The sequence below is a fragment of the Myxine glutinosa genome, chromosome 3 (assembly GCF_964187855.1).
Source record: "Myxine glutinosa chromosome 3, kmMyxGlut1.1, whole genome shotgun sequence".
Taxonomy (NCBI): domain Eukaryota; kingdom Metazoa; phylum Chordata; class Myxini; order Myxiniformes; family Myxinidae; genus Myxine; species Myxine glutinosa.
In genome coordinates, this window is record NC_136263.1 from 218,405,811 (window position 1) to 218,432,040 (window position 26,230).

At 48.5% G+C, this 26,230-nt stretch overlaps 1 protein-coding gene across 3 annotated transcripts in view; it reads right to left on the reverse strand.

The window, feature by feature from the left end:
• LOC137422863 (uncharacterized) overlaps positions 1-26,230 on the reverse strand; it is a 635,168-nt gene that overhangs the window by 460,750 nt on the left and 148,188 nt on the right. For all 3 annotated transcript variants that reach the window (XM_078774996.1, XM_078774997.1, XM_078774998.1), the window contains exons 11-13: positions 22,996-23,092; positions 22,734-22,829; positions 21,492-21,694 (exon numbers count right to left, since the gene is read on the reverse strand). In XM_078774996.1, coding sequence (XP_078631122.1) covers positions 21,492-21,694; positions 22,734-22,829; positions 22,996-23,092 — 396 coding nt within the window. The remainder of the gene's footprint in view (positions 1-21,491; positions 21,695-22,733; positions 22,830-22,995; positions 23,093-26,230) is intronic.

Below are 26,230 nucleotides of genomic sequence, written 5' to 3' on the forward strand. Positions count from 1 at the left end.
GAAGAGCAAGGCTTATTTTCATATGTCCTACAATCAACCGCCCAACAAGTCAGTTGTGAATGACATCATGGACAAGCTTTCTATCATCATTGCCACCAAGCAGATGCCTTTCGCCTTCTTAGTGGGAGATCATCCCGTGTACGTCCTCATTACCCTGCTCAAGGCCGAGAACCTAAAGAAATACCATGACATTGTGCCCTTTCTAGGTCCCTTCCATACACAGTGTGTGATGATGAGTGCTATATACAAGCGCTACAACGGGAGTGAGTTAGGAGATGTTCTCGTGGCAGCAGGAGTTATTGCTGAGGGCTCCGTTGATCGTGCGCTGAAAGGCAAGCATTACAAAAGGGGGCTGCGTTGCTTGAGGCTTATGTATGAGGCGCTCATGAGTCAGCTGGTGCAGGAGAGGCTCGTGCCCTGCCTGGCTGATGAGACAAGGGAGAACCTCGAGTTTCTGAGAGATACTAGTCTTTCCCAAGAATCCCGTGCTGCTCTAATGAGCTCGTTGTGGACTTCAATTCTGCCCATGCTGCAGGGGAGGAAAAGTTGACCAGCTTCTTGCAGGAGCGGGTATTCAGTAAGAATACCTCCCTTCATGCATCTGTCCCTCTGAGTAAACGCTTGACATTTGCCAAGATGCCAAACACGGAGAAGCCCAGGGAGGAACTCAAAACGAGAGCTGCTGAAATGGAGCAGAATGCTCTCAAGGCAGTGATCAACCTGGTTGAGGTCAGTCATCTTGTGGACCTCACTGAGTTGCTGGAACATCGTGTTGTTGAGGAGTGTGTGGATTTATTCAACTCCAATGGAACATACAGGAAGACACAGAAGAGTAAGCTCATCCAGAAACTCTCTCTGCAATCTGTAGATCTGCAGGAACCCTACACCGCTCTCATCAACATGGGCATGATTTGGAGGATGGCAACTCCGTCAGCAGAGGATCGACAGACGCAACATGGCACCCCATACAAGTGGTCAGACTATGTCCACAAGGTGTCTTCCATCATCCTTGCCCGCCATGGTGATGCTGAACGTATCTTCTGTGTGAATGACCCATATGACACACCATACTCTACTAAAGATGACGAGCGAGACCTGCGGGTACAGGGTAAGGCACATATACCCAACACCTACATGAAATTGAATGACCCCTTCCCTTCTGCCCAAGCATTCAAAACACTTCTATGTAGCATCAGCAACAAGGGGCGGATGCAAAAGCTGATATGCACCTACCTGACAGACCTTGCAGAGAGTGTTGATGCAGAGATTGTCTACTCTGTTGGCTCCCACTGCACCAATTTGTCAACCCAGCAACCAATGGAGAACTACAGCTTTGACCAGTCTGAGGCTGATACTGTCCTCTTTTCTGCTTATGCAGTTCTGCGTGAATCAGGCTACAGTGGCCCTGTTGTCATTGATACCGCTGATACCGATGCCTATGTCGCGGCAGCAGTCATCTCGCAGCAGCTGCCCGGAAAGCTCTGTATCAAGAGGAAGAAGGAGACTATCTTATGTCATGGCCTGGTTAATGACAAGATGGCAGACTGTATTGTGCAGCTGCACTGTATGACAGGCTGTGATGCCAACTCAGGCTTCTATGGCAAGGGTAAGAAGTTGGTGTATGACCGGGTGGCGAAGAGCCCTGTGGCTCGACGGCAGCTCTCGCTGTGTGGAGATAGCCTTGACCTTGAGGAGGAGGTGCTAGAGGAGCTCTTCCAGTTCACACGACATATCATCTATGGCGAAGAAAAGAGTAGCACCATGGCTGAGGCCCGTGCAGCAAAGTGGAAGACAATGAAAAACAAATCATTTATCCGTCTCCCTCCAGATGCAGACAGCCTACGCCAACACTGCCTCCGAGCAAACTACTTGGCATATCTTGTGCGTCATCCCTCCAAGAAACACCACCCCTCGCCACTCGGACATGGCTGGGAGCTGGTGGGTGGTCGCTGTCGCCCTGTCCGCCACACGCAACCTGCTCTCCTGACACATCTACCTGCACCAGGGCCAGCTGAAGAGAGTGAGGAAGATGAGAGCCAGGAGGGGAATGAGGAGCGAGATGATGATGTACAAAGGCGGGGAGATTCATCGGAATCTGATGATTCAGATTCTAGTGAAGCAGAATGCTCTGATTCGGACTAATCATATAAATTAAAGGTCATATTGATTAATTACTTCATTTGAAAACTGTTCAAGTCACAGCTATTAAAAATAGCTTATTTTGAAGTGTAATGTTTTTTTTCCGTTTTCCGTTTTCCGATCACTTCCGTTTTCCGGTCCGGTCGTGAGAGGACGCTGGCGTCGTTTGCTCGCCGCTTCTCTGACTGGACCATTGTCCGTGTCTTGCTTTCCTGGTGGTCGTGGCGGATTTATGGCCATTGAGTCTTCCTCTGCGCGGTCCCGGCTCTGCTCTGCTGCTCCGGGCTTCACCTGCTCGGCTCCATCGCTGTTTCCTCGGGCCCACTCCCGTTGGTTGTGTCGATTGTTTCGCCTCCTCACCCTTGGCCGCGTGCTCGCTTTGCCTTCGCTCCTGCTGGCATGGCTCTGCGGTACTCTGCCGCAAGGCTTCTCCTGCTTAAAACCCGCTCCACCCCATCATGCATCTCTGCAATCAGATCGAATGGACTCCTGCGTCGACCCAGGTACATTCACCGTGGCTCCGGTCGTAAGTTTGTTTATTTACAATCAGGTCACTCCATCCCCATCCTCTGGTCGGCTCAGCGCACTCCCACTCATCGTCCCAACACACCTGGTCACAACAACGCACAAAATCGCACCTCCTGTCTGCGAACCCTGGCCAAATCACCTGGATTCATACCCGCCGTACAAAACAACATCAAGCTCACCCTGTTCAATACCCGGTCCCTCAACAACAAATGCCTCATCCTGAACGACTACATCCTGGAAAATAAACTGGACTTTCTCTGTCTCACTGAGACCTGGCAACAACCACTGGACTACTACACGCTCAACCTCACCACACCCAATGGATATTCTTACATCAATAAACCACGCTCGGAGGGCCGAGGTGGTGGAATTGCCGTTATTCACCGACAAGACATCAAGACCAACCTCATCTCCATCTCATCTGCTCCATCATTTGAACACCTGGCTTTTAAACTCTCTGGTCACACACAGTCAGTCATGGCTGTTGTCTACCGCCCTCCCAAACCACACCCATCATTCCTGTCTGACTTCTCCTACTTTCTGACCCAGCTATGTTCCCTCTCCCCCTCAATCCTCCTCCTTGGTGATTTCAATATCCACATGGACTCCACTGACTCCACGCTAACCACTGACTTCACTGATTTACTCACCTGCTTTAACCTCACTCAACATGTCAACTTTCCTACCCATAACCGTGGTCACATTTTGGACCTTGTCTGCTCTACTGGACTAATTTTGCACCATCTCTCTGGCTCCGACCTCACTCTCTCTGACCACCTAGCCATCACTCTGACCATCAACATCCCCACCCCAGCACCAAGGCATTATCGCACTATCAACTTCCGTAAGCTAAACGCTTTTTCACCTGCCTCATTCTCATCGACCCTCTCTGAAAAAATGTCCACTTCTCCCTTCGTTGACCTCCACACCCCTTCTGACCTCACTGACTACTACAACCACACTCTCTCTTCCTGCCTTGACCAAATTGCGCCTATAAAAACCAAAACAGTTTCTTTCACCCATTCTGCTCCCTGGTTTACCCCTGAGCTCCGCCTAATGAAAACTCGTGCTCGCCAACTTGAAAGACTCCGCAATAAAACAGGTCTCACAGTTCACTCCCAGGCCTACAAGGACCACATACAACACTATAAAGATGCCCTCTCCCGCGCCCGCTCCGCCTACTACTCTCAAATTATCCACTCTGGCTCCGGAAACCCAAAAGCACTCTTCTCTACAATAAACAAACTCCTCAGCCCCCTGAACACCACCACCCAGTCATTCACAATAGACAACTGCATCTCCTTCCTTTCATTCTTCCAACGCAAAATTGAAAACATCTACAACAGCTTGACCACCGCCGCACCCGCTCCCCCTCAAACCACCTGCCCCCCCTTATCCTGCCATCCCCTGTCTCAATTCTCCCCAGTCTCCCCTACTGACCTCTCTGAACTCCTCATCGGAATGAAAACTGCCACCTGCACTCTTGACCCCATCCCCTCCAGCTTTGTCAAGGCCTCCCTTCCTGCTCTTTCTCCACTTATCATTGCAACAATAAACTCCTCCCTGTCTACAGGCATCGTCCCACCATCCCTCAAAATTGCTGCTGTTACCCCCATTCTGAAAAAACCTGGACTAAACCCTGACACCCTAAATAACTTCAGACCCATCTCCAACCTACCCTTTCTGTCAAAGGTTTTGGAACGCGCTGTAGCCACTCAACTCAAGCATCACCTCTCTGCCAATAACCTGTATGAAACATTCCAATCCGGATTCCGGTCCAACCACAGTACTGAAACTGCTCTCCTCAAAATCACCAACGACCTTCTCCTCTCCTCTGATGCTGGCAACCTCAACATTCTCATCCTCCTCGACCTCAGCGCTGCCTTTGACACCATCGATCACACCATCCTCCTCACCCGACTTGAAACCACCTTTAACATTACCGGCACTGCCCTCTCTTGGATTAAATCATACCTCTCTGACAGACGTCAGTTCATCTCCATCAATAACTGCAAATCCCCCACTGCTCCCCTCCCCCAAGGTGTCCCCCAAGGTTCAGTTCTTGGCCCCCTCCTCTTTATCCTTTACCTGTCCCCCCTCGGTCACTTAATCCGCCGTCATGGTCTCCAATTCCACTGCTTCGCCGATGACATCCAGCTTTTCATCTCCACCAAGTCCATCTCCACCGCCACCCACTCTATCCTGACAAACTGCATCACTGAAATAAAATCCTGGCTTCAAATCAACTTCCTCAAACTTAACTGTGATAAATCTGAAATAATCATCATTGGCCCAAAAACGCTCACCAAGTCCACCCATAACTTTGCCCTCAACATCGACGGTTTCCCAGTGTCCACCTCCCCTCACATCCGGAATCTTGGCATCATCTTTGACCAAACCCTCTCCTTCGACAAATACACTAAACAGATCACAAAGACAGCCTTCTTCCACCTGAAAAACATCGCCCGTCTCCGTCCATCCCTCTCCTCTGTGGCTGCAGAAACCCTCATCCACGCCTTCATCACTTCCCGTCTGGACTACTGCAATAGCCTCCTTTATGGTTCACCCTCAACAATCACCAATAAACTCCAATACATTCAGAACTCCGCTGCCCGTCTACTCACCCATTCCCGGACCCGTGACCACATCACCCCCGTCCTTTACAAGCTTCACTGGCTCCCCATCTCCCAGAGAATCCAGTACAAAATCCTCCTCTTGACCTACAAAGCCCTCCATAACCTGGCCCCATCCTACCTGGCTGACCTCCTCTCCAGACACACTCCCACCCGCAGCCTCCGCTCTGCTGGTACCAACCTCCTGACCCCCCCCATCCGGACCAAATTTAGATCCTGGGGGGACAGGGCCTTCTCCATCGCTGCTCCCACCCTCTGGAACTCGCTACCTCACACCATCAGAGACTCCTCCTCACTCACCACATTCAAAACATCACTCAAGACCCACCTGTTCAACACTGCATTCAACATTTAACCCACAGCATCTAACCCCTGACTATCTCCTCTCCTTCTCCCTCCTTTGTGCTTTGAATATTTCCCTATTGATTCTTCTTTTTTTGCAATTGTCTTTATGTTTTGCTATGAGTTATGTTTTGCACTCTGTCAAAGCGTCTTTGGGCTTCCTGAAAAGCGCTATATAAAATAAATGCATTATTATTATTATTATTATTAATGAGTTTACTTGTCATGCAATCATCAATTACTTTACTGCAAGATATCCTTATGGAGGTAGTTTCTTTAACATGTTTAAGTACAAAAGTTGCATTTTCGCTCTACTGGATGGTGGCCATCTTGGATTTCTGGGTCAAAATAATGTCATAACGTCAAACTAATGTCAGATTCGGAATCCTCGTGGTCAAATTACCCAAAAAAGTGTCTTTGTACGTGATTCTAGGTGTTCTGGTTCAAAACATAATTTTTCAAGATAGTGCCGGCGGTCATCTTGGATTCGGGCCTCTGGCGAAAAATGCCGGGATTTTTGGGAGGGACATAGTAGACTAGAGGCAAAATCTGAAAAGGGGCCTAGAAATCACTTTAGGGAGTACGGAATGTTAGGAGCTGGCATCCATGTCAGACTGTTAAAGTGGTTCATAGTGAACATATTTCAAGTGGATGCCCATCAAATTTGGCCTTTTTAAATATTATACAGCCAAAACAAAATGGCCGCCATTATCGAAAACTCCGAAAACTCCGGATTGTAATAAAATTACACAACTTTGTATTTATACAGGATAACAATGAAATTTGCTGTATTTGGACATATTATAATAATACACACATCTTCCTCAAACGATCTAAGTCTAAGATCTAAGTGGGTGGTTGTGTCTCTTGGAAGTCGTCCAACAGTCTTGTTATTCTGGAGTGCTGAACTGCGTCTTTCAGTGCTTTGACTTTGTTGCTGGTCACATCTCGCTCATTGTGTGCTTCCAAAGCTTCTACGACGTGGACTGATAATGTTTGGAGCTCAACTTCTTCTACTTGGTGATCTTTAGCCCATACGATGAATGTCGGCCAGAGTGTTTTCCAAACAGCTTCAAATGTTAGCTTGTGTGCACGAATAGCCCGGTTGTACGATTTGGCCTGCATGTTATTTTGAGCTGTATTCTCTCCAAAAACGGAACTCTCCGCCCACACCTCCGTAAGACCAGAGTCTGCAAAATGATTTCCAATCACACACATGAAATTCTTGACAATGTGGAACCCCCCAAGTCGCAAGAATATCGTTTTGCATTCATTACTGTTTGCCCACTGTATTTCCTTGGCCTTGCAGTACAGCTGCTGGTCCAGAGTAATGACTGTGGACTGGCCAGGATTTATAATGTTGGAAATCCTCAGGCATCCTATCATAACTGTCCACAGCGTGTCGTTCTCGTGGGCCGGGGCGTTGAGGAGCGGCAAATACCCGATTGTGCAGAGCTCGTGTTTGTCTTGTGTTGTAACTTGGTTGAACCCGGTCCACGCTGGCACATCGTCACTGTTAGAGCCATAGATGCGAGAGAGAATCCAGGCCATATCTCGGGCAGAAGCTTCGTCAGACACCTGATCATCTGGGGTAAACATCGTCTCATTCAAGGTGGCTGTGAATTTAGGATCTTCTCGAGAAGATTGGCGAGTGACTTTCTCCAAACGATGAAGTTCGGGAGGGACCGTCAAGGACCTTGACTTTCCAAGAGGAAGTACTTCCTGTTGCTGATGTTGAGGGGTCCCTCTCTGGTAAACTACCATCTGCGTCGCATGAAACGTCCCCATACCATCTAACGTTTCTTCGATAATGTCGATGTTATCAGCAGCGTATTGGCAAAACCTGTTGGATGATATATTTGAAGGGACAGGAGTATTGTTGCAATCTGCGAAGTGTTGCAGATTTTGAACTCCAAGAGTTGTGTCCAGTCTACGTATCTGGTCATAGCTGGGACAGTGTCCTGCGTGATGGATGAGTTCAATCAACGATTTTGAACGTGTTGCCTGATGAATTGCTAGGCCAAGTCCAACGTGTTTTGGTGTGAGCGTTTTGTGCTTCGACACTGCGTAGACTAGGTCTTGACTTATGCTCAAAGCAGTTCGCTTCACAAATTTATCGTCAGCCTGTCCGTCCACTTCCCCAGACAGCAAAATACTGAGGAATAGAAACAAGCTCTCCGGTACAATCTTTTCGGCACTCTCCTTACTAACTGACGTGCAATTATTTAGGCCTGGACGAGAACTGATGTCACCTCTAATGCGTAACGCGCAGTGATGCAAGGTCAACAACTCTTCTGTCTCTGAGCGCGAGAACTGGGTTGGCCTAAGATCATCCATATTTCTCTTTGTCTCCATTTCATCCGAACGCCTTTTCTGTGTCTGAACAGCGATCTTAGATGACAGTGTGGAAAACAACAATTGTGGTTGATGTGGATCGAGTTGAGGTACAAAGTTGATCTGTCCTGGAAGAAGTCGGTGTAGTTTCTCTTTGAGGCGGGATTTATTGTCCCGGTATGGTCCAGCGTCAATGCCGAATTCGCTGAGCAAAGACCTGTACCTTTCCCAAACGTCTAGAAGCGTATAGATTTCACCTCGGGCCAGTCCAGTCGATACTTCAGATGCGACTTTCTCAAAGCAGATATCTCTGGACGTTTGAGTTGTGCTTGTACTAGATTTCGATGCTTTTCTATTGAACTGTACATAACACTTAAGATGATACCTGGCATCAGCAGCCACGAGATCACTTACTCCTGCCAGGCGACACCGCAACACAGGGTCTGTTTGAGCTCCTTGGAGAATTTTGTCAGAAACATCAAAGGTAGCGACCAAATACGTTTGTTTGCAACTTTTCTCTTGGCAGAAAAAGCACAAATCAGTGTCCATAATGGACAGTTTACTGCGTAGAGATGGTCCTGGTGGTGAACTTGTCTCAGGTGCACTGCTTGAGGTGGCAAGAGTGCTTTCATATTTTTTCCTGAGTCGAGTTATTTTGAACGAACTTGTAAACGTCGAATAGCAGTCTTTGTGATTCAGGACTTCAGTCTGTTTTGTGATTTCCTTAAAGTCAATGTTTTGAATTCTTTCAACAGTGTGCCAGTTCTCAGAGTCATTGTACTTCTTGCGCTCTGCAGCGGCTTCACGGACTCTTTGAATTCCGGCGTCTCCGAGGTTTCTCGTTGGTTTCTTTGGGTCTCTGTTTTGACAGAAGATGCAGAGGGTCCAGTCAGTACTTGTGTCAGAACTCCGCTTTTGGCTCTGGCATTTTACCTTGGATTCCATGTTGAAGCTCAACTCAGGTCACCACATCCTGCAAACATCAGAAATTGCATAATATGATAGCCAGTTTCTGCCGGCATTTTTACGTGGCGTCCCGACCGTGCCGTCCCATTACTGCCGTAATGTCGAATCCTATAAAAAATTGAAATTTGTGCAGCCCGACTTCACGATAGCCGGACTGCGGGCTGTAGGTATCAAACTTTTCAATCAGCGTTTTCCCGTCGCAAAGATGTCCGTGTTCAAGCCAAAAAAGATCAATGCTGCACCTGTATAGCTGGTGAAAAGCTGAAGTTCATCTCAAACATCGGTCATCGGTCTGAACATCAGGCAACACTGACGCTGAACGGAAGCGGAAACACCGGAAGTGAAGCTGACCTGATAACGAGGCACTTCCGGCCGCGCCCAACATGGTGGATACGAACAGAAAATACGTGAATCTTTCCATAATGAGTTTCAAGTTTGTGAGAGGTTTAACGCCTAATGATTTGGTGAAATTATGTTTTAAACACATATGCTAAAATCACATTATGCTAAAATAATTTATTATATAATAAATGATTTTAACATGTGATTAAAACATAATATCTTTGCATCAATATATTTAGGACAATTCATATATTTAGAACAATTCATAGGTATCAATGAGATACAAATGCAACATTTCAGAACCATATTTTTGGTAAAGGTTAACATATTTTTCTTAATAGTCAAATCTGACTATTGTATATAAATATGCACATAACTTTATCAAATATGTATAGTTTGGCATGATATTTGCAGGACATCTTACTGGTATCACTGGAGTAAAATATACCAAACTACACAAACATACCCACAGTAAAAGTCAAGATAAGTCGCGTGATTTGAAAATTAACAGAGTTCAGCTTTGAGATTTTTTGTACATTTTTGTGACTGATCTGTATATAACTTTATCAATTCGTTATGGAATGGCCTAATACTTCTTGGACACTTTACTGGTATTGCTGCGATGATATATGTCAAATTTCAGAACCACAGCTTCAGTACAACTGAAGTTATCAGACATTTTCTAAGTTATACATTTTCTATTTGTCCGGCCATTTAGTTTTTGGTATAAAAAAATTTAAAAGGCCCAAATCAATGGGCATCCACCTGAAATATGTTCAGTATGGGTCATATTAACTAGCTGACATGGATGCCTGCTCCTAACATTCCGTACCCCCTGAAGTGGAATTTGAACATTTTTCCACCAGTCTATAGAGGCATTTTTTGTTATAAAATGTCAATAGAAGTCAAATCAATCGTCAAACCTTACTAGCCAGAAAATGGTCACAGAATTGAAGTTTTGGACCTAACTAATATATACTAGCAAAAGTACCCGGTGTTGCCGGGTAACAATGAGTCGCTTTCTGACGGGAATTTTGATATACGCGATCTGGGTCTATAACCAACAGGGAATTCTAAAAACAGATCGCAAATGCAGTGGAGCAGTGGCGTATCGAGGAAAAATGATGCTCGGGGAGAGATGTCAAATTGCCGCCCCTCGTAACTACCCATAAATCTTTGAATGGTGTGTGTGTGTGTGTGTGTGTGTGTGTGTGTGTGTGTGTGTGTGTGTGTGTGTGTGTGTCCCCGTGTTTGTGTGTCCCCGTGTTTGTGTGTGTCCCCGTGTTTGTGTGTGTCCCCGTGTTTGTGTGTGTGTGTGTGTGTATCTGTGTCCCCGTGTGTGTGTCCCCATGTGTGTGTGTGTCCCCGTGTGTGTGTGTGTCCCCGTGTTTGTGTGTGTCCCCGTGTTTGTGTGTGTCCCCGTGTTTGTGTGTGTCCCCGTGTTTGTGTGTGTGTGTGTATCCGTGTCCCCGTGTGTGTGTGTCCCCATGTGTGTGTGTGTCCCCGTGTGTGTGTGTGTCCCCGTGTGTGTGTGTCCCCATGTGTGTGTGTGTCCCCGTGTGTCTGTGTCCCAATGTGTCTGTGTCCCAGAGTGTGTCTGTGTCCCAGAGTGTGTGTGTGTGTGTGTGTTTGTGTGTATGTGTGTTTGTGTGTGTGTCCCTGTGTTTGTGTGTGTGTCCCTGTGTTTGTGTGTGTGTGTCCGTTTGTGTGTGTGTCCCCGTTTGTGTGTGTGTCCGTGTTTGTGTGTGTGTGTGTTCGTGTTTGTGTGTGTCCCCGTGTGCGTGTCCCCCCGTGTGTGTGTGTGTCCCCATGTGTGTGTCCGTGCGTGTGTGTGTGTGTGTCTGTGTGTGTGTGTCCGTGTGTCGGTGTGTCTCCGTGTGTCAGTGTGTCCCCGTGTGTGTGTGTCCCAGTGTGTGTGTGTGTGTGTGTGTCGTGTGTGTCCCCATGTGTGTGTGTGTGTGTGTGTGTCCCGTGTGTGTCCCCGTGTGTGTGTGTGTCCGTGTGTGTGTGTGTGTGTGTGTGTGTGTGTGTGTGTGTGTGTGTGTGTGTGTGTGTGTGTGTGTGTGTGTGTGTGTGTGTGTGTTCAGTGTCAAGGCTGTTACCTTTTTGCCATTTGAGTTTCGTGTGTGCGTGTGTTTATACGTGTATATATATATATATGTGTGTGTGTGCTTCACCAAAGCTTTATTATGAGAATAAGGAGAAGGTAAATTAATAATTGTCAAAAGGTCAAAAGTCAGCGCATAACATCATCAATTTTCATGCGATTGACATGAAATTTTAATAATTTGCATATTGGGTCAATGAATGTGTTCACCAATCAAAAGCTAGAAGCAGGTTGTTTTTTTTAGATCCAAACCTCAAAGGTCAAGGATGCTTAAAATCATACAATTTAAAAAAATTTATTTTTACGATTTTCATTATTTTGAGCATACGAAAGAAGAAGAAGAAGAAGGAAATGAAGAAGACGTCTGAATACAAACGGACGCGGACGGGCTTTGTATTTTCAGATGCTTTCTGGTTTAGCAGTTACAACTGGTCCTACCCCCCCCCCACCCCCCTACACTCCACCCATCCCCCCCTCCCAAACCCACACTCCATCCCTTTATTTCATTTCCGCACACGGTTAAAAACCACAATGCGATAAGCTCTACCAACTCTTAATCCGAAACGATCTTCAAATTCCAACTTCAGAATTGACTGGAACAGTAACAGCTGTCCCAAATACTGAAATTGTGTTCTTTGCTAAAAAAAAAAAAAATTCATTCAAAAAACGCGTCTCCGAGCAGTTCCCATGGAAGTATGAATTCAGTTCAAAACGGTTATTAAGTTAAATTTTAAAAAACTAACCCCAGAATGAGAATCACAGCCTCGCTTAAATAAGTGCATATATACACTTAGTTATGAAGTCAAGAGATGTGGTAAATTTTGTCAGATTTCACTCTAGATTTGGAAATTATTTAGTTTACAGCATCCAATAATCATATCAGAATCCAGATTTTGATTATATGCTGCTTCAATTATGTAATGATTAATCGATCGTGTTTCCAAGGCAAGGCATGTTTGAGTCGGCCGAAACAAAATGGCGGCTTAAGGACCCAATGAGGTGCAATGGGATGACCAAGATGGCGGACCGCCATATTGGTAAGCCACAACATCGGGTTTCCAGATTTGCGGCAGGTTCGTATCGAGTTAATTTCAAAATCATAATTTATTGAGGAATTTTTGAAACCTCCACCTACCTTACAACATCTGCTGGGACCCCAAAACGTTCCACAGGAGGTTTGGTGGGGCTAGTCCCAAAACTGAGGGAGTAGTTTGGAGATGGACAGACAGACAGACAGACACTCCTGTTTTTTTAATATATACTGAACATGAAAAGAAACATCACTTTCATTTTTTGAAATGTGCAGCTTTACAAACACGTTTCTTCAATTGTAATGGCTGATTATGTAACGGGAACTTCACTTCAATCACCTGGTTGATCAACAATGCCATGCTTGAGTGGTTCTGTATAGGGATTTTTCCCTTTAAATAATGACCCTCATAATGAAATCCTTCAGTTCTCATGGTTGGACATTCATTTACTGCTGTCTATAGTCACTCTAGTCGAGAGGCTTCTGACAGAGAAAACAACAAGAGATATTCAGATGCCACGCCTGACATCTGAACAATGCTTAAGGGAAATTTGGATGCTTGAGGCTGGTGTAAGCCAGCGAACAATTCCCAACGTCTTGGTTGCTCACAGCCTGCAATTTCCAACCTGGCCAGGCGTTACAGTGAAACTGTAACTGTGAATGATGGTCCACGAAGAGGAAGACCACGGGTAACCACCCCAAAGCAGGACACCTTGATTGTGCTGCAGCATCTTCGTGATTGTTTCTGCCCTGCGACGCAAACAAAAAAGGTCGCCACACCAACCCCTTCAGTGTCTCTACTTGAGCATTTATGGGATGAGCTTGGTCGACGTCTTGCATCGAGGAGATCAACGGCTGTCATTTGGCAAATGCTCATTCAAGGCTTGCAGGAGGAGTGGGGCAGACTTCCCCAGGACCGCATCAGACACCTGGGAAGCTGTTAGGAGTGTTGTGTCCATTCCTGTGTCATTTTGTTTTGACTGTATTCAGGTGCGTGCCTTTGTGTTGCAGTGCTGTGACTTTTGTTGCACCACCCCTTGTGATGTTCATGCTTTTTGTTTTTTGTGATTGAGGCAACCTCTTGTTTATTGACATGTGTTCAGTTAAGAAAGCTGAACTTTACCTCTGTGTTCAAATATTTTTCATTTTTGCATGAAGGATTTCAATGAGTGTTCTCCTAAAGATTTGATGTTTCTTTTGATGTTGAGTATGTATATACACATATAAACATATTGTAACGGATTTGAGAATCCTGTTATTGTAAATATCACCCTCTGTAAATAATGATGATTCCTGTAAATACCTCCATTTGTGTAAAGGTCAAAGGTCATCCCCTTAGCTAGTCCATGTACACGCACGTAGGCCACCATAGAACCTCTCTATAGTTATTTCTTTATTATGTGTTCCAGTTTAAGGCTATGTTTTCCACTAGCTGACATTGCATTGCACCAAGTGAAATAGGATAGATCCCCTACAATATCGCCGTGGCCTCCATTCGCCACCGTTGCATTGGTTGGTTGTTATTGGCATTATCATCGCCCCAAACTCCATTGAACACGAGGTCAACTCGGAGAAGAAGGGTGTGGCCCCACCTCGTCATCAAGGGTGGAGCCCCGAACGACCAACCACAAATCAGTGGGTATGGCTTGGTAGAGCGTGCCATATAACCCGCAGCGCGACGCCCCCACCAGAGAGGCGTAAGGAAGCAGATGAGTCAGAGGACGCGCGTGAGGCAGAGTACGCCCGAGAAAGCTGCCGGTGCAGAGCCGAATACGGAAGCTGTTTGCCGGGTTTCGCCTCGATGCCAAAGCGTGGATCGGAGCGCGCGCTTGGGGGCCGGACCGCATCGCCTACCATCTGCCTGGACCTTTCTCTGCCTTACCCTACCACCATTGCCATTTTCATCCCCCTGTAAGTCTGACTGTCGTCTGTTTGTCTGTGTTGTCTGGGGAATAAGTAAGACTGTGTAGGTAAGCTAGAATTGCTCTGTGTCTCCTTCTTCTGTAAATTGCTTTCGTTTTCTTTCCTCCTCCCTTGGTTTCTTTGATTGTGTAAATAGTACTTAGTAATAAATTCCTGTTCCTCCTTACTTTGCCTTCATTTCTTTCCCATCCGATCGCTTTTGTGATTTCCCCTATTCAACACCTGTGGCACGATTTGGCCAACGCATAGGAATCGGGTTTAGTCTTTTGTTAATGGTTCGAACCACGGGCTGCTAACCCGCTCGGCAAATAACATCCCGCCCGTGGTTTCGAGCGGCGTTACCCCTCTGCCTTGTGGAGCGGGGTGGCATCAGGATCGGAGACGGCCAGTGGAAATAGAAGGGGGATTAAACCCCCCCCCCCTTCCCCCTAAGGGGAACGCCGTACTCCGTTTCCGTAACAATTGGTGTCAGGAGTGGGATCCTCCTGCTGGGCCGTGCTCCATGCCAAAGTTCCGATTTCCTCATCTGCAGTTAGTGGCAAAATTGGCCCTCTCACCCGGGTTGCCCGGACGACGAGAATCGGGGCAGAATCGCCCAATTGCTCCCTTTCCTCGTGTCTCGCACATAATTTGCAGTTTTCCCCCAGACAAGGACGCCGAGAGAGTGCGTCAGCATTACCATGGGCCTTCCCGGCCCTATGGGTCACATTAAAATCGCACTGCTGCAACTTTTCCAACCACCTTGCAATTTGGCCCTCCGGTTCCTTGAACAGAAGGAGCCATTGCAAGGAGGAATGGTCAGTTCAAACCAAAAATTTCCGCCCGTACAGGTACGGGTGGAAATGGTTCATGGCAGCCAGCATAGCCAATAATTCCTTGCGGGTTACGCAATAATTTCGCTCGGGCCTACTTAAGGTCCGACTATAATAACCAATCACTCTCTCCACGCCCTCCTGTGTCTGAGACAAAACTGCGCCCAATCCTTTCTGGCTCGCATCCGTGTCCAGGGTAAATGTCCCGTCACTAGTGGGGTAAGCTAGAAGGGGTGCGGATGTCAAACACCCCTTCAATTTTAGGAAGGCCTCTTGGCACTCCCTTGTCCAATTAAATCGCGTCCCCTTCTCCGTACGCCGGTGGAGGGGACGGGCCAACTCCGCAAATTTCGCCACAAAGCGCCGGTAGTAGGAGCAGAGTCCCAAAAATCCCCGCACCTCCTTGATGGTATATGGTGCGGGCCACTCCTCTACTGCTGTAATTTTGCCTGGGTCTGTTTTTACCCCCTCACGGCCGTATTCATTTTCACTTGCTCCTTCAACTCTCCTTGTCCCACTGTCAACTGCCCCACCCCCTGCGTCAACTCCTCTATGCCACCTTGTAACTTTGCCGACCCATTTCTCACCTCTTTCTCCATACGCTCCTCACCCCGCTTTACCTCCTCGCGTACCCCTGCGACCTCTTCGCCCACACCTCGTCTGATCTCCTCCCCCATCTCTCCCATCTCTTTGGTAGATGCCGCCCTCATCTGCTCCAAATCATTCCTCTGGGCATCCAATTTGGTTTCTAACCCGATTTTCACCTCCTCTATCTGATTCCCCATCTGTTTAATTTCCCGGGCGGATTGCTCCCCTATTTCCCTCAATTTGCCTTCCATCTTGTCTTCTAGCCCCGTTAACCCATTCTTCACCCCTTTCATCCCGTTGTCTAACCCCTCAAATCTATTGTGTAACCCCTCAAATTTATTGTCTAACCCCTCAAATTTGGCTTTAGCCCCCCGATTCGATTGCCCAAGTCCCCAATTTGGGCACGAGTACCCCTTGCTTCGTCCCTCATTCTGCTTTCCATCCCTTCAATTTGGTTTCCCATTTTTTCACTCAATCCCATATTCCCCATTTGGATGATTTCCCGCAGCTGCGCCATGAGGCCCTGCATGTCAAAGCCCGCTGGTAGAGCGGGCTCGGCTACCGCACCCACGTGCGAGGTGCCATTTTGTGCGCCTCCAACCTCGTGCGTGGCGCAATTTGATGCTGCTGCAACCTCGTACGCGAGGCCACCATTTTGTGCATCTGGAACCTCCGATACCGCATTCGTATTGCCTTCCTCCCTTATTTCCACTGCCTCCCCGGGGTCCTGGGTTGACTCTAACCCTTCTTTTAACTCCCCTACCGGCACCCAATCGCCTTGATTATCCATGGCGCGATTTTAAAATTTAGATGTTACTACAATTTCGGCCGCTCGTAATTTTGAGTGCGTTAAGCGCACTTCGGGTCCGAATCTCACTCCCAGACACCAATTGTTACGGAAACGGAGTACGGCGCTCCCCTTAGTGGGGGGGGGGGGGGGTTTAATCAACCCTTGGTGCCCTCTCTGGCACTGGGCTACCTGGGTCCGTCCTCTGGATCCTCGGGCCCCATCCACAACAACTCTACTGGCTCCCAGAGCCTACCTGCGGCCTCACCTGGCCGACATCCTCACAGTGGCGGAGTGCCCATTTAACTACACACACTAATAGGCCACACGCCCAGCCATTTCCACATCACTAATGCACCCATCCAAACACCATTCTTCCACACGCACCACAGATGCCAATATCCAACCACAATTTACCTGCACCCTCTACCTAACTCTTAAACTACCCTCCCGGGGTATTCGTGATGGGGTCCATCCTCCCCATACACTCCCTTCACACCATCCACTCCACTCCACAGTTTCCACCATACTCACTCCACACCATCCATTCCATACTCCATGTATTCCATACCATTTATTCCATACAACCATGCTCACCTGTATTTGCACACCTGTGCCATCACTCCTATACCTGGTGCTTCCTGCACCCTCCTTCCTCCAGGACCATTTGCTCAACACAACACACAATCACCATTACTCAGTCATACACTGCTCCATACACCTGTTCACTTGCACACCTGTGCAATCACACCTGGTGCCACCTGCACCCTCCTTCCTCCGGGACCATTTCCTCAATACAACGCCCAATCACCATTACTCACTCATACACTGCTCAATACTCTTCTACACACACATGGCAGCCTTCACTAGCATTGCCTCACTTGCTCAACACAAAGATTCTCACACACACGGCATCATTCACGAGCATTGCCTCATTTGCTCAACATGCTCACCCGCAAAAACTTCCATACCAATTCCTCATCCAATAAACTACAAACACACTGCATCATCTAAGCTGACTACTCCCTTCTGAAACTCGCGCTTCCAGTCGCCCCTTATATTATCGCGCTCCCTCGTCGTTATAATCCAACTAATCTATTCTACGTCCCCGACTACCTGTACAATGTCGCTACTTAATCCTGCAGTTACCTATTGTCATTTCTAAGTCCCTATACATTATCCAAACCCTCCCTCGGCGAGCTTGAACTGCCAAACCCCATAACTAGTGCTCATGTGCCCCCGGATGGTGTGAGGGATGGTGGATTTGCCATCCCACCACCTCGGGCATCTTCCACTATCTATTTTGCCATCAAATTCTCTGCAAATCAAAATTTGCCAATCATTGCCAATCATTTCCAATCATTTTTACCCATCAAATTTTACCAATCACAAATTCCCTATCCCTACCGAATGTCCATTAACTTGAGCCTCGGTGCGTCTTTACATGCTCAAAACTTGGCTTTGCCAAGCCGAGAAATGAACGCGGGTGGTTTGGCGACCTCAGTTGGGTCCGTCCGGCACTCGGTTCAGGGGAGGTTTACTCGGGCCGAGATCCCGAGGTCCACCTCGGCGCGGAGCCTTCCGGCCTCCCACCCGATCTCGCCCGGTCGGAACGCCGCAACCACAAGGGGTCGCCGTGCCGACCCTTCCTACCTGTCCCTGAACCGGGCCGCCCGCTCCGCTTAGCGGAGCACGGACGCGACCGTGCAGGGCGAGGTCCGGCGCGGATCGCGCACGGCGGTTCTTTTGAAACCGCCGTGATTACGATCCCCGGCGGTTCCTGCAGCACGCAAAGCCCGGCACGAACCGAGGGCTCGCTTCGGCTAACCGTCGATCTGACCGCTGCTCCGTTTAACGTCGATGCCTTACTCGCATGCTCACACGCATACGCGACCCGTTTTACACTCACCAAGCCCGGTGTTCCAACGCCGCCCATACATTCCACACACTCCGTCCATTCCACCACCGCACTCCCTGTTACACACCACACCTCTCGCGCACCCTCGCCGTTCGCACACTTCCTTAACACACCTCCTCGCACACACTCTCCTGTTACATCCTCTGGAACCACCACGGGCGTGCACTCTTGCATCCACCCACTCACGCGCTTCAATGGGCTCTCCCGCACCCGCGCCACATCCAACTCAGGTGTGCGTTCTCGCACACTCTCGCCGTCCATCCCAAGCGTGCATCCTCGCACCCGCTCGACCACCAACTCACTCTCCGGGTCACTCTCACCCTCTGTGTCACACTCCGTACACTCCGACGTGCATTCCGGCTCGCACTCGGTTTTACTCCCACACTTTATAACACACTCACTCGCTGACGCACACTTTTTCCTCACACGAGTGCCATTTTTTCTCACACCACACACCTCCCACAAACGCCCGGGTGCCATATCGACCCCAATCGCGCGACAATTCTTTGCGCGCCAAACACTTTGCCGAAAAACCTCTTAGCACCATACACAGCCCGTCTCACCTTCGGGGTTCCTCTTCTTCGCTCCACACGCACCTGCAAATCTTTATAAGGATTAGCAAGTACGGCATCAGGATGTAAATTCAGACTTTGTACACAATCCATTTCTCCCTTCAATTCCTGGGCTACCTCCGTCGTCTTTTCAATTTCAACTCCCACTACTTTTTCTTTGTTCACCTCGACGACTGCTGGCTTCATTAAAATTCCCTCTTCTACCTCAGCGGTCGCCGGCTTCCCCAACCCCTGGGTCGCGATCTCTACCCCGGTCATTTTACCCGCGCTTTGCTCCGCCTCGCTCAACCCATGCTTCTCTCTCATGCCAGACTCCGGTCTACTCCTAACGCTCACAGACTTCGTAGCCCCTGTGGCCCCTGTGGGCCATAAATAAAAAATGGACGCGTTGTGTGCCTTTTTAGTTTCACCAAATAGGCCGCAAGCAAAGAACACGACAACATCTGGAAGAACATCGGCCAGCAGAGGGAGCAGAGAAGACCATCATCAGTGTGTATTATTATTGTGATGACTGTGCACTGGTTGGTGCATGACTGTGCACTTCGGTGCTTTTTGGTGTTTTGGTGCTCTTTATTGGTGCTGGTGCGTCGATGCAGTGCAGGCTCTCTCCTCCCCTCCCACAGGATTCTTTTTGTTCCCAAAAGAAAAATAACAGGTCCTGGGTTGCAGTTTTGTAAATACAAATAGTGTCACTTGTAAATAATGCTCCCCACCGTTCATGTTTAGTTTGAAAACAATTCTGCAATTCGGTTAATTGTGGGCGTGAATCTGTTATGCAGGGTGCAATGCAAATAGCGGGACATACTTATTTGTGTTTTAAAACTGTCACACTCAGGGCCAGGTTAATTGTAGAGGGAATTACACCTACGTGTCACATTAAGTAAAAGTTTTATAGGCCCGGGACGTGCCTGGAGGATGAGGGTGCAGTGTAACGGATTTGAGAATCCTGTTATTGTAAATAGCACCCTCTGTAAATAATGATGATTCCTGTAAATACCTCCATTTGTGTAAAGGTCAAAGGTCGTCCCTTTAGCTAGTCCATGTACACGCACGTAGGCCACCATAGAACCTCTCTATAGTTATTTCTTTATTATGTGTTCCAGTTTAAGGCTCTGTTTTCCACTAGTTGACATTGCATTGCACCAAGTGAAATAAGATAGATCCCCTACAATATCGCCGTGGCCTCCATTCGCCACCGTTGCATTGGTTGGTTGTTATTGGCATTATCATCGCCCCAAACTCCATTGAACACGAGGTCAACTCGGAGAAGAAGGGTGTGGCCCCACCTCGTCATCAAGGGTGGAGCCCCGAACGACCAACCACAAATCAGTGGGTATGGCTTGGTAGGGCGTGCCATATAACCCGCGGCGCGACGCCCCCACCAGAGAGGCGTAAGGAAGCAGATGAGTCAGAGGACGCGCATGAGTCAGAGGACGCGCGTGAGGCAGAGTACGCCCGAGGAAGCTGCCGGTGCAGAGCCGAATACGGGAGGTGTTTGCCGGGTTTCGCCTCGACGCCAAAGCGTGGATCGGAGCGCGCGCTTGGGGGCCGGACCGCATCGCCTACCATCTGCCTGGACCTTTCTCTGCCTTACCCTACCACCATTGCCATTTTCATCCCCGTGTAAGTCTGACTGTCGTCTGTTTGTCTGTGTTGTCTGGGGAATAAGTATGACGGTGTAGGTGAGCTAGAATTGCTCTGTGTCTCCTTTTCTGTAAATTGCTTTTGTTTTCTTTCCTCCTCCCTTGGTTTCTTTGATTGTGTAAATAGTACTTAGTAATAAATTCCTGTTCCTCCTTACTTTGCCTTCTTTTCTTTCCCATCCGATCGCTTTTGTGATTTCCCCTATTGAACACCTGTGGTACGATTTGGCCAACGCATAGGAATCGGGTTTAGTCTTTTGTTAATGGTTCGAACCACGGGCTGCTAACCCGCTCGGCAAATAACATCCCGCCCGTGGTTTCGAGCGGCGTTACCCCTCTGCCTTGTGGAGCGGGGTGGCGTCAGGATCGGAGACGGCCAGTGGAAATAGAAGGGGGATTAACCCCTCCACCCCCCCCCCCCCCCCCTAAGGGGAGCGCCGTACTCCGTTTCCGTAACAATATACATACAAGCTCACTTCAAATATATCTGGATACATACAATAGCTCATGATTTACTATTTGTAATTTCCTTTGTGCTCTTCCATACCGCTGATATGTGGTTTGAATCAATGTGGTACTATTCCTTCACTTCCGTGCTGCAAGTAGGCTTCAAAGTAAACTTTAAAGTCATCTTGGGGATTAAAAGAATGGGTTTATGCTCAACCCGATTGGCCGTTCGTTCGTATTTAAAAGAGATCTGCTCTCGTCGTGTTGCAAAATTGCAGAGAGGACCAGCATGACAATATACTTGTGAATCCACATTTAACACAATGGCTGAACAAACAAAAGCAGGAAAGAATAAATGTTTACAATCCATGCAAGTGAACCTTAAGTGCGAGGTGGAGTTTTGCAGTTTTCTTTGACGGCCCAGATGCTTCGTATGTGACCCCATCCAGTTCTACTGTCATTGCAAAGATGGGTGAGTGTACAGGCCCAGACTGTGAAAGTAGACGATACTGCAGGCCTGAGTGGATGTGATTCAGCCGCATAACGGCATTGATGGGAGGAGATGCTGCCTTTTGCTTCGTAACTAGCAAAGACAAATCGATGGCAGGTCCAGTTAGTGCACAGAACACAATTCATTGGCCAAATAATACATGACATCCACCAACTTTCCTGACTTCCATTCACATACATCCACTTCCATTCACATACAGTATTTCACACAATGGTACGATTTGAGGGCCACTCATCGGGGGCACACACGGGCAGTGGGGCTGAGACTCATCACGGCTGCAGATGGGCCGGGACTTGTCGTGGGGGTAGACAAGCTGCGGGGCCGGGACTTGTCACGGTCGAAGACGGGTTGCGGGGTGGGGACTCATGGCGGGCGCAGACGGGCCGCGACTCGTCACAGGCGCAGACAGGCCGGGACTCGTCACGGGCGCAGACAGGCCGGGATTCCTCGCGGGCGCAGACAGGCCGGGATTCGTCGCGGGCGCAGACGGGCCATGGGGCCGAGACTTGTCACGGTCGCAGACAGGCCGCGATTCGTCATGGGTGCAGACGGGCCATGGGCCAGGACTCGTCACGGATGCAGACGGGCCACGGGGCCGGGACTCGTCGCGGGTGCAGACTGGCTGCGGGGCCGGGACTCGTGGCGGGTGCAGACGGGCCGTGGGGCCGGGACTCGTCGCGGGTGCAGACAGGCCATGGGGCCGGGACTTGTCACGGGTGCAGAAGGGCCGCGGGGCCGGGACTCGTCGCGGGTGCAGACGGGCCGCGGGGCCTGGACTCGTCGCGGGTGCAGACAGGCCATGGGGCCGGGACTCGTCGCGGGTGCAGATGGGCCATGGGGCCGGGACTCGTCGTGGCGTGTGCAGACGGGCCGCGGGGCCGGGACTCGTCATGGGCGAACACGGGCTGCGGGGCCGGGACTCGTCGCGGGCAAAGACAGGCTGTGGAGCCGGGACTCGTCGCGGGGGAAGACGGGCCGCGGGGCTGGGACTCGTCATGGGTGCAGATGGGCCACGGAGCCGGGACAGGTCAGGGTCAGGACTGTGATGGCGACTGACAGCACAGCCAAACCGCAAGGGAGAGACTTGCAGCAGAGCCAAAGTGCAGCTTACCTTTTTTTATGTATTTCCTCTTTTTGACATCACTCAGTCCAGTTAAGCCCGGAATATTCTCCAACAGTCTTTTTTTTCGTTCTTTTGTGCCATCTCCTGCAATGAAGAATTGCAAAGCACAGGTAAAAGATGAAAACAATCTTTTTCACATTGTTAATCAAAGGGCATAGATGAGTCAAATAAGCTGATATTGGCAGCAAAGGTGTGAGAGCAGTCAGAGTTGAAGGGGGCGATTTAAAAGACATGCCAAGCCGTCAATTACCTGTAAGCGTCCGCATGTGTAATGGCGATTTAAAGGACAGAGCGTTCATGCCCAGCACCCGATGTACTTGACTAAAGGCCAGCAACCGCACAGCATACTGGGGAAATAAATAGAATCAAGACGACACACAAGGAACCTTGGCACAATAGGAGGCCTTTCCGCACATCATGCCTGCACTACACCAACCCCAGAAACCATCACCCCTCCATACACCAGCTATCCACAAGTCTTGCAAATATCCCTGTGCCCCTCTATCTCCATAGCATCTATGGACCTATCCAATTCCTATTTATTCGTATGTACTCCCTCTGCTACCACTACCTTTCTTGGGTGACCATTCCATGTGTTAACTTCCTCATCAGATTCATCCATGGTCTGTACAAATAAGCAATATTTTTCACATTGTACCTGTTTATGCACTCGACTATAAAATAAACTGTGCTGGCAGATGGGTTTATTCACGTGATATGGAACATTTCACAGCTCAAATTTGTGCCCAATATAAGGCAAACCAAGTTTTCCTTTCGACTTTTCCTGACCTTTGTTTTCCTGACCATTCCAAGGGGTACCAAGGGGGACTTAAGAATCAGAATTCCGAAATATGATTTGTGCATTGTGTTGCACAGATGGATTATTCAGGGAGCTTTTCACCAAAGTCACATCAGTAGTGGGTGCGACTTCCATCAGCGTCGAGGATACCGCGACCCATTGAGGCTATGACAGCAGTACTAAATGCTTGTGGGAGGGCAAGCCAAAGATTGACCATTCCAAGGGGTACTTCACCAAGTTTCAACTCCCCAATCCTTTTTTTATGATTCTATTCCCACATGTAACCAACCCCCTGGGAGTTTGCAGTGAGAGTGTCAAGGGAAAGAGAGAATAATATGTCTCTTGGTGCGTTTCTGTGTGCTGCGATAGTTCGTCAGACTGTGTGCTATAGAGATGGAAAAGTTATCACAGGGTGTGATAAAGAGCTGGAAGAGTCACTGGAATGACCTGAGCTGTCTGGTACAGTACTCAGCACCAGCCTGCCTACATCAATACACTAACCTACCCCCACTCGTGGCTGACAGGAGGACAATACTGTACATTAATTACCAACGCCACCTGTCCTCCATTTTATCCTTGTTGCTTTATCTGCATCTCCTTGAGATTTGTTCATTTGCAAATTTGCACTATGCCTACCCATCTGCAGTTTCTACCATGGTTGTGGCAGTAAGTCGTGTTCAAGATAAGATCAGTGTTTGTCTTGTCAGGGCTCCCTTCCAAGGAACTTGAGTTGTTAGGGTTAGGGTTAGCCCGAACAACTAAGGAGGAGGCCATCTGGCCCATAAATGGCAGAATTACCAACCAATGGTTGTTTGTTCATTCTGTATCTATCTATAATTCCAGTAATCTCTGTGTGTGTGTGTGTTTGTCTGTGTGTCTGTGACCGCTGTTTCTCGACAACCACGGGTCCGATATACTTTAAACTTGCCAGGTATATTGCTGGGGACCCGAGGATGTGCCTTTTCAAGGTTTCATATTAATCGGAGAAGTAGTTACCGAGCTATGGCGATTTCTTTACCAAACTCCGCAAGCCGTTCGCTTTGGCTTTGCGAATTGGACCAAACCATTTCATGTAAATAGAGGGGGGGGATTGTCACCGTACTCGCAAGCCGTTCGCTTTGGCTTTGCGAATGGACCAAACCATTTCATGGACCAAACCATTTCATGTAAATAGAGGGGGGGATTGTCACCGTACTCACTCGCAAGCCGTTCGCTTTGGCTTTGCGAATGGACCAAACCATTTCATGTAAATAGAGGGGGGGATATAATTTTAGATATATATATAGTACGGGCATGCCCTAGTCCTATGTAAATGCTGAGCGTCAAGCAAGGAAGCAGCACATAAGAATTTTTTTTTTTTAAAGAAAGGAAAACACTTGAGATTGTTATTTGTGGTATAATTCACCAAGATAGGTGAATTCACCAATGCAAACCCTATTCTACGTGCATTGTTTTTGATAATTTTACAAACTGAGTTTTAGTGTTACTCAGCAATGTCTTGCTGCTTTCAAATGTGCCAATGGGAATTTAAGAAACATAAACAAACAAATGAAAAATCGGTCAAAGACTGAGGACTTAACGGAATGTACTTTTTTATTGGCCATTTTGGACAAATATGGCGGCTGAACCACGTGACCGATGACGTCTTCTTTTTTTTCTCCACCAGTTTATGCCGACATGGCGCTCAAGAAATTGCGTCTTGATCGGATGAAGTTTTGTACTTGTCAAATTATGACGTCATAATGGAGGCACCAATGACATCATCATTAACATAGTGCTACGGTTTTGAGATTTGTACATATGACATCATTAAAGGCTAAAGGTTTGCCCCCCCCCCCCCCCCCCATAGTTAGTCCACGAGCAACACGTAGGCCCACTTAGAGTATTAGTTATGTCATAGTATGTGTAAGAGTAGGCCATTTCCCTGGTAATATCTGCGGTGTGTAAAGACATGAGCTTAGGCCCTTTCATTTTTGCGCCGCCCTCCAAATTCCACCTATGGGCATAATTAATCCCGCGCCCCAATTGGCTAATCCCTCATTTTGTTACGCTTTGGGCTACCTGCAGCAATTTGTTACGCTTTGGCTGCCAGCAGCATTCGCTGCCCTTTGTTCGCTCAAACTAGTCAAGTAACACGAGGTAGGCCTGAGAAGAGGGAGGAGCGTGGGGTCGAGGTGTGGCGGCGCAAGGCAGCGCGTCAGAAGGCGATGACGGGAAGGGCCACCAGCCAACCAGGGCTCTGAGGGCATGGCGTGATAGGGCGTGGTAAAGGCACGTCTGGCAAATGCTAGAAGGTTCGCGGGGCGTGCCTATAAAAGCCTTGGCAAAAGCCCTTGAAGAGGACTTACCAAGATGACTTGCCAGAGAACTTATACACGAGAACGTACGAGGAGTGGTGAGAAGAACTTGCACGAGAGAAGAGGGCTGGTTGGGCGTGCATTGTTAGCGCTTCGAGGCTTAGCACTGTATTCGTTTATTACGTATGCAGCCACGCGAGTGAATGCGGCAATAGCCGCCAGTATTAACCGCCAGAGCCCAGACCCTCCCGTTCGCCCCGTATTATCCCGTGTGTGCCAACGACACAACGGCATGCGAAGAGCTCTTGCCGTCTCTACTTACCATCTATCTTCGCGGTACGAGCTGGGGACCGGAGAGAGCTGACCATCTGTGGACATGCCCTCCATCC